Source organism: Rhinolophus ferrumequinum, chromosome 22, assembly GCF_004115265.2.
Source record: "Rhinolophus ferrumequinum isolate MPI-CBG mRhiFer1 chromosome 22, mRhiFer1_v1.p, whole genome shotgun sequence".
NCBI lineage: Eukaryota > Metazoa > Chordata > Mammalia > Chiroptera > Rhinolophidae > Rhinolophus > Rhinolophus ferrumequinum.
In genome coordinates, this window is record NC_046305.1 from 53,106,796 (window position 1) to 53,115,470 (window position 8,675).

The window sequence follows — 8,675 nt, forward strand, 5'->3', positions numbered from 1 at the left end:
GTTCTGCAGGTCAGGCTCGCATTCCGGGGGGGCACTTGCTGGTCGGTCCAGGGGCCTGAGAAGCAGTGGGGGGGGGAGGGGGGGACCGGCCCGGTGTGTGCTTCGGCTCCACCTTCCTCTGGCTTCAGCTCCGAAGGGCGGCATCTGGTATCTCCCGAAGCCACAGTGGACTCGGCACCCCGCCCCCACCCCAAGTAGTTCAGGGGATGGGGGTGGGGTGGGACGTGGGAATAAAAAGAAAGATGAGTCAAGACCAGCATCTTCAAATTAACAAACTGTAATTGTTTTCCCAAAGATACATTTTTTTTCCATACACATCCATCATACACTGTAACCAAAAAAAGCAGTGTACATGAAATAAGAGAAAATAAATTAAAAATCCATAGCATAGGTAAGGAGGCTCTAGTCTGGAGCACAGCTGAGTTTCCAGCAATGTAAGGAGGCTCGAGAGTTTCTTTTATAAGAATGCCTGCTAGCAAGGGTTCCAGCCAGGTGGTTGGTTGGTTGGTCAGTCAGTCTTGAGTACGTGAAAGAGTTCTGTGTGTTTTTTCCTTAGCGTTTAGAATAGCCATCATTGTCCTGCAATAGGCAGAGCTATCACGTCCAGGAAAAACGAGGGAGGGAACCACAGAGGCAGCGTGAGATCCAAATACAGCATTCAAAGGTAATTGGTCCAGTGGTGCCTGGGGGAGGAGGGAGGGATGCCACTCCGGGGTTAGCCATCTTCCTTTGGGGGTGTGTACCAGCCTGCAAAGAAACCCAAGGAAACAGTGAGCTGGAGGCTGGAGTCCCCCCAGCCCCAGCCCCATCACTGAAGATGCCTCTAGGGTTACAGGAGGAAGGAGCCTAGGAAGGGCTCCCGAGTAAGGGGGGTGAGACCGTAGGGCATGGCAAGACAAGGGGCCTGCCCTGAGGGGACAGGGTGGGGCCAGGGGCAGCACCGAGCCTACAGGCAGTGCGATTGGTCGCTGGTGCTTTTCTGGGAGAAGAGGCTACGGAGGGGACAGCTGCAGACTTCTCTGCAGGACGGGGCAGGCGCCCTCCTGCTGGGCAGTAAAGGCCCAAAAACCAAAGGGTTCATGCTATTTGGCTGGAAGCGAAACCTCGGGCCGGGCAGGCGTCCGAACGTCCCATCCTGGCTCCAGCCTCACCGTTTTTTTCGTGGATCTGCACCAAGGACTTGTAGGACTGCTGTGCTCTTGTCAGACTGTACTGAGACTGGGGAGGGAAGCCACCAGGTCAGGCCACACTGTCCCCTGCCTGCCAGACTGCCACCCAGCAACCCAGGAGCCAGGCTCCCAACCTGTGGCTGTGACTAGACTACGTCCCCGCACCTGGAAGTCCCTTTGGGGCACAGTACCATAGACTTCCCTTTCCAGACCCGTGCCCTCCCCAAGGTCTCAGGGCGCCCCTCAGGCAGAGGCCTGGCCCGTTCCCACGGTGGGTGTCCCAAGCCCGCTCGTCCCGGCCACCAGCCCGGAGGCCTCATCCTCGGGGCCCTGAGAAGGCAGCCCCGGCCCCTCACTTTGTTGGCTCCGAACTGCACCCGGGCCTTCCCCTTGACCAGGGTGGCGCTGATCTGCATGATCACAGACTCGATGGAGTAGGCACTGCTCCAGCCCTGGGGACAGGGAGGGACGGAGGAAACAGTCAGGAGCGGTGCCACAATCCCTGCCCTTCACCCGCAGACAGGTCAGTGGGTGCAGGCCCCGCCCCGCAGAGTCAAAGGCCACATCATGCCCATCAGCCAGCCGGCCGGGCGCTAGTGACTGGCTCACCTGTTTGGTGAGAAGTTCCATGCAGATGGCACCTCCGCCCAGAACATACCTGCGGAAGAAAGGTTAGTCAGTTGCACCCGGCCAGAGCGCCACCCCTTCCTCACCCTCCATAACAGGGGCTGCCTCTGGCCTTGCCCAGCTACTCACCCTCCGGAGAGAACTGGAGACACAACCCTGACAAACGGAGGGTCGAAGGGAAAGTTGTCCTGAGAGAGAGACGGAGGCACGGGTCAGGGAGGGCGGCCAGCGTCCTGCACGGGCGGCGGGGCGGGAAGGGAAGGGCCGTGGTCTTACCTTAAAGGAGAAGTTAAGGAGGATGAAGTCGGCGCCTTCTTTCTCTTTGAGGATCTGGAGATCGTTGTGCAAAGCGCTGTCCTGGTCAACTCTGTGAAGAGCGAGTCTGGGCTCAGACTCCTGGTCCCGGCTCAGGGGCTCAGGGGCTCAGGAGCTCCACTCGGCTCCCACTCCCCCACGCCCCCCTCCCCCCGCCCAGTGCCCCGCCCGCCCTCTGCCTCCGCTTCCGCTTCCCGTCCAGGCCGAGGCCCCACTCACTTGAGGAGTTTGACATTCCAGTCATACAGACTGTCATTCACGAGTTCGACTGCATAGTTTCCTGGAAGGCAGGAAGAAGACAGGTGTCATTAGGATGCTCCAGGTGAGGGGTGGTCCCTGATACAGACCCCCAGGCTGAGCGGAAAAGACATCAAAGGCTCCAGGTTCAGCCCTGCTGGCCAGGCAGCTAATCTTAGCCACCGGCGTGGGGAAGCCCCGTTCTGGCCTGAGCAGCTCGGAAGCACTCGTGTGGCCCCAGCCTTTTGGGGCTCCCGGCCGCCATCAGTGCTTCGTTGTGAGAGCCCCTCCCTGAGGCAGACTCACCGCCTTTGAAGCTCTGTGACCGGTATATGTCCCTGAGCTCCTTCATCAGCCGGTCAGTGGCCTGTACTGAGCCAGACACTGCCCCCTGCGAGGGGGGACAGAAATGTATCACGGTCACGTGGTTTGCAAACATGCATTCTAGACCAAAGGGGCAGTCTGGCAGCTTGCTCAGGATTTAGGCAAAGATGAGGCACACCCATAACCACCCAAAAAGGCGTCCACTCCCCAGACTGATTCACAATAGCCGACCTCCCACCTCCCAGCAATCCCCAGGCCCAGCCTCTCCCTGGAAGGTACGTACATTTAGGTAATCTTGCCTCTGGTTCTTTTTAATTTTCTCTAGTATGGCCAAGTTTTCTTTTCCGATGCCATCATCTTCAGATTTCTTGCCCTCAGCTGGCTCTTCTTCTTTCATTTCATAGTGATCTAGGTCTTCCGTGTCCTGGGGGAGCAGTGGGTGGGAGTGGGGCAGAGGAGGAAAGAAACCAACAGCGGCTGTGGAGAGGGGCCGTCGGCCTCCCAGCCCCTCTGGCCCAGAGCCGCCCGCTCGGGAGCCGTGGTCTAGCAGCAGCGAGCACAGCCCTTTCTGTCGGGAACAACTCCCAGTGCCTTGCAATCTCAAGGACAAGGCAAACCTCCTTCCGTCCTGTTCTCCAGCAGCAGAACTGCGGGAGGACCTAGGAAAGCCAGCAGGGGCTCAGCCCTCTCACTCCCCACACCGACCCTGCTTCAACTGTCCCTAACACTCTCCCTTGGCAGCAGAAACTCTTAATTCCTAGAATGACTTTGGCCTGACACTGCGACTCAAAGCTCATGTTTCACTAGGTGGCTACTGCACCCAGGAGTTCCCGGGCCTGTAGGTCTCAGGGAGAAGCCCGGGTCAGAAATCTGCCCGCCAGCTGCAGGGCCTCGGTCAGGTTGGCAAAGGCAGCCACTGCCTAGACGGACGCGAGGAAGGCGGTCCAGGGAGGGCGACGGGGAGGTCAAGTACACAGTGAGCCCCTCACCCACCCTCCTAAGTGAACAAGCTGCCCACAGCCCAGCCCGTCAGACGCTGGAGGAATGATGCTCCCACCATCTGAGGAGCAAGCAGCATGTATCACCGGTCCTTTGTGCGCTTAAGACCCGAGCAAAGCTGAGAAGCGGGGACATTAATCCAATGCTAGGAAACAAAGTGATCAGATTGATTTCCTGGCTCTGGCAGGACCTGGTAACACTAACCTCCTAAGTATTACATTAGCCGCTGACACCTCCTGGAGGTTTATTGTGTGTCGGGTACAGTACACACACCAGCTCGTTTAACTCTTACAGCCACCGCGCTGTGATCACTGTTCCCATTTTACAGATGAGATGAGGAAGCTGAGGTCTAGTGAGGTGAATTCTCAGGCCCAAAGTCATACAAGTCTTAGGGGAGCTAAAATGTGAATCAAGTTCTGTCTGGTTCTGAAGCTCAGCTTCCTAACCATTGCTGTCTTCTTCAGAAGTATGTTTTTAGAGAGTATATCAGATCCATTACCTAGCACTTAACCACGTCCTGTGTGAAGCATTTCACATGCAATGCCTCATTTAAGCTTCAGGACAGCCATATGCAGTAGCCATTATAATCCCATTTTATAAAAAAGGAAACTGCCGCTCAGTTAGACCTGGTAAAACTCCCCAATGAAGACAGCTAGGAGATACAGGATGAAAGCTGCGGTCTGACTCCAAAACCATCGCAAATTAACCTGTTGCTTTTCAGTGCAGACAGATTTGCACTTGACTGTCTTCAGTGGTTGGATGGGGGCGCCCTGTCTCCTCTAGTACATTGGTTGTTCCTCCAGGTCAATAAATTGTCGTGATTCCTTTGGCATTTTTCTCGGCCCAGTTCTAGGCCGGACCTCCATGTACTGTGGGTGCTCAGTGCTGCTCACTGACAGGCCTTCCCGCCAGGGCGGCCTCAGGTGGCAAGCCTACCTCAGGCATCTCCTCGTCTTCATCTTCCGAAGACACGTCTTCCTGTGTGCACTGCAGTGGGGAGAGGAAAGATGGGAGGTCAGAGCCCCAGTGGCTGCCCAGAATGCAGCCTCGGCCCCGCTCCCCGGAACCTCCGGGCCTGGAAGCCGTGTGCCTGCCCACAATGCTGCCAGCCAGCCTGCCTCTCCACCAGCCAGAGGAAGCAACAGCCCAGGGAATGACTTCACAGCCAGCCCATTACTCTCCTCCTACCATATGCCAAAGAACAAAAGAGAAACAAATGGCTGCTTCTATCACCCACCTCACAAATCGCAGTTTAATGTCCCAAGAACCCCGCCTTTGCTTAGTCGTCTCTAGACTGACATGGCGGTCCTGCTTCTTAACAAGGGGCCTGAGACCCCAAAGGCCAGCAGCTGACCCTGGTAAAAACCCCCCTCTCAACATGGAGTATACTGCCCACGAGCAGGAGTCTGGACAGGAGAGGTGAAGCCTCAGGCCCCATCCAGCTGGGTCCCCACGTGGAGAAGAAAGGGGCCAGCGTCCCGATGGGGGTGTGTGGCGGGACTTGGGCAGCCCCGGCCCGTCCACGGGCATCCCCACGCTCACCTGCTCCGCGGGCAGGGGCTGATCCAGCATCTCCACGTCCGGGTGCTGAGGGAGGTTATAGAGTTTACACAGGTCGGAGATGATCCGCTTCAGATGCTGCAGCAGCTGGGGGTGGGGAGCACAGTGACATCAATATTCTTGCCCACCCCAATCAGGCTGCGCTCTTAGCCCAGACTCCAGAGCGGTACTTCGTTCTCTAGACCTACGGACCCTGTGGCCGTGGGACAGCGTCCTGGACCGGTCCCTCTGGCCTCAGGAAGCAACTCCCCTAAGGAGTCTGCCCCCAACAGATACCACCCCCTTTCCAGATACATCTTCTTTCACAGGCTGTCTTAATGACATCGGCCTCATAGGAAGGAAATGCAGCGCACCCCAACACCCCGGCCCCTCACCAGAGTATTCCCTTTCTTTATGTCCACCAGCCTCTCCAAGACAGCGGCCAGGTTAGGGTCATCGGACTCCACTGACCAGATGGGGGGCACGGCAGGATACGACTCCTGAGGGAAAGAGCGGGGAGAGCGGTCAAGACGGGCAGTTGTGGGGAGAGCTCGACTTCTAGTCCCTTTGCTCTTTGCCAGCGCCCCTTCCACACACACAGCCCAGCCCAGCAGGTCAGCATCTAACCAAGAGGTTTCTCAACAAATCCTCAACCAGAAGAGGAAGCACAGCCGAAGTCGGGCAGGGAGGGAGGCTTCCTATGCCAGGTCCGGACCTGAAGCTCTCCCACACCCCGCCCGAGCCTCCCAACCCGACTGCTCTGCAAACTCCATCATCAGCTGAGGAAGGGATCACCTCACCACAATCACACTCATGTGAAAACAAGGCAAGGCTGCAGCTCACTTTCGCTTTAGCTGGGGAAGGAGGGATAAAAACTAGATTGTATCTCCAGAGCCTAAAAGTGAAAGGGTAGCAGGAAGCCCCGTCCATCCCCCACTCCCAACAGAGCCCCTCCAAGGCCAGTTCTCCCCACCTCTCCCTTGGGAACTTGCCACCCTCTTCGTCCCGGCGTAGGCTGCAGGGTTCCACATGGCAGACTGGGAGAAAGAAGCCTACGCTGCTAACATTCCCAGCATTCCTGAGCCACCAGACTCTCCCTCTGCCCAAAGCGAGGGGCCAGTTCAGGCCAAGTCTCCTTTACAGGGGCCACAGAGAGTCTGGCTGAGAACCTTCCACACCAACTTCCTGCCAGGGACAAAGACAGTAGATGGCCCCTGGCAACTGGAAGGGCAGCTAGAAGGGAGCCAACCTCCCCATAAGAACTAGAAACTTAATTCAGGAACACAATTAACTCCTGAGGTTCCCACGCGTGCCAAGGAAAGCATATCCATGTCTACTGGGGGGCTCAGCCCTGCCACAGCTCTAATCCCCAATGCTGGAGGAAAACAAATGACCCAAGATGCTCAAGTCTTCACCCAAGCCACACCCAGTCCATCAATCTTTAGTAGGAAAAAAGGTGGCGGGGGAAGTGGGAGAAAAGACATGGGACGCACGTGTTTTGGTGGGTCACCATCCAGACCAAGCGGAGGCTTGCCTCACCAAACCCTGACCCGATTTGATGGAGGAAAGGGATAGAGAACAAGAACCACGTAAAGTGAATTCAGGCCCCAAAGTGCCACACAATTCACAAGACGGTCTTTCCCCAGACTACTCCCATCTGCAGTCTGCCTGCCTGGATAAGGTACTGTCCCCTGGCTCCCTCACCAATGCTCTGGCAGGGAGGGCTATCACAGCAGGCAGTGCCAACCGCTGGAAGTGCTACAGCACGCAGCACCAGGCAGCCCCCGATTATCAGAGGCCGGCCCTCTCCAATGATGTGTGAAGAAGGCAGGCTATGCAGGGGACACATAAGGGTCCCCCAGTCCAGCGTGCCCAGGGTGAGACTCATGGCGAGAAAAGGAACTGTTACTGCTCCCAGGGAATAGCCAGCCCTCAAACATCACCACCATTACCCGGAAAGGCAACCAACAACCCAGGACAACTGGAGGTACCCAAAGGGAACAGGAGGGGAGTGGCACATCTGCTACCAGCTGGGGCAAAAGGAGGAGTCAGAGGTGACACCAGAAGGAAAGGAACTGCAAAGGAGAGGAAGGAGTCGGGCTCCTGCAAACCACCACTTGGTACAATTCAGAGCGCCCTGAGGGGCTGCATTAGAGATGCTCGGGGAGGGATCCCACAGGTGGCATCGTCCTAAGTCAAAGGTACCAGTGGAAGGAGGCATCACCGAAATGTGCCGAGTTCTAGGCAAGTCCTTCCAGCCGAGGTCAGAGCAGAGGCCTGGAACCGCGAGATGCGAGTGAGGGGAAGAGAAGGGCTTTCCTAGGCGGCAAGGCAAAGTCGTGGAGTAGCCACCATGAGCCCGAATCACGAACCCCGGCATGTGGGTGGGCTGGTGGAAAGGGGCAGTGGAGGCGCCATATGTCGGGGTGTCCCTCACTATGAAGGGTCAATGGTAGGGTCTGGGTGCTCGGCAAAACCTCCAGCGGCTGAAACAACCGTAACCTGGAGAGAAGGAGCCGAGCCCCGAGAGAGGATTCGGCCTCCCAGGTCTTCTGAGATCCAGAAGCCGTGGAGGGTCATCCTGAGTCCCTGACAAGGGGCCCCCGGAGACACGGACGCGAGGGGGCTCTCACCGTGATGTTGCAGTGGATGCGAACGGGATCCCCAGGCACCGAGCCCCGTGTGGGGAGATGCGGGCCGGGCGCGGCCCCCGCCCCGGCCCCTCCGGCCCCAGCCAGCAGGAACTCGCAGCTCAGCTCGTCCAGGCAGGCGCTGGCAATGCGGAAGCGCTCGTGGCCGCGGTGGAAGATGGACTCGAGCAGCTTCAGCTCCCGCCTCAGGCAGGGCCCCGGCCCCGGGCCCCCCCCTGGGCCGCCCCCGGCCCCCGGCGCCGCCCCCTGGCCCCCCAGCTGCTGCCCCGGCCCCGGCTGCTGCTGCCCCTGCGGCTGCGGCTGCTGCATCCTCCGCTCCGCTCCGTTCCGGGGCCGGCGGGCCGGGAGCCTCCGGCCTCCGCTCCGGGCTCCGCCGCCGCCGCCGCCGCCGCCGCGGTCCGCACTTCCTGATCCCCCCTTCGCCAAGATGGCGCCGCCGCCACCTCCGGGACAGGGCCCCCCCCTCCGCTCGCCGGCCCCCCCAGCCGCCGGAAGCCGCGCGCCCCTCCTCCTCCTCCGCGGCGGCCCCGCCTCCGGCCCCCTTCACGTGACCTCCCCGCGCCGGCCTCTTTCACGTGACCTCGCCTTCTTTCCCGCCCCCTTGTTCCCGACTGCCACCCTCCACATGTGACCCGAGGCTTCGGGCTCGCGGCTTTCAGCGCCTGAGTGCGTGTTTACGTATGGCGTGCGTGCGTGCGTGCGTGCGACGGCCCTCGTCGGCGCTCCCCTGTCACGTGACCCGGCGCCGCGTGCTCCCAGGGGCTCCCCGCGCGGGACCCTGTTTCCTGCTCTGGGCCCCTTTCCCCGCCTCCCC

The 8,675-nt window shown here is 59.2% G+C and overlaps 1 protein-coding gene across 1 annotated transcript; it reads right to left on the reverse strand.

The window, feature by feature from the left end:
* Window positions 1–261: 261 nt before the first annotated feature.
* Window positions 262–8,239, reverse strand: UBE2Q1 (ubiquitin conjugating enzyme E2 Q1). Its single transcript, XM_033093606.1, has 13 exons — window positions 7,844–8,239; window positions 5,606–5,710; window positions 5,214–5,318; window positions 4,608–4,658; window positions 2,956–3,096; window positions 2,655–2,739; window positions 2,331–2,391; window positions 2,073–2,163; window positions 1,926–1,984; window positions 1,779–1,827; window positions 1,526–1,621; window positions 1,152–1,218; window positions 262–747 (listed from the first exon to the last, which is right to left on the reverse strand). Exons 1-13 carry the CDS (start codon window positions 8,168–8,170, stop codon window positions 716–718), a joined length of 1,269 nt encoding a protein of 422 aa, XP_032949497.1. The 5' UTR covers window positions 8,171–8,239; the 3' UTR covers window positions 262–715.
* Window positions 8,240–8,675: the final 436 nt, after the last annotated feature.

What these genes read in the sequence shown, in the direction of transcription:
- UBE2Q1 (XM_033093606.1), bottom strand. Translation starts at nt 8,170, where the DNA reads ATGCAGCAGCCGCAGCCGCAGGGGCAGCAGCAGCCGGGGCCGGGGCAG. An exon ending in GCATCCACTGCAACATCACG is followed by an intron (nt 5,711 to 7,843) that starts GTGAGAGCCCCC and finishes TCTTTCCCTCAG; the next exon opens with GAGTCGTATCCTGCCGTGCC. An exon ending in TGGAATGTCAAACTCCTCAA is followed by an intron (nt 2,164 to 2,330) that starts GTGAGTGGGGCC and finishes CGCTCTTCACAG; the next exon opens with AGTTGACCAGGACAGCGCTT.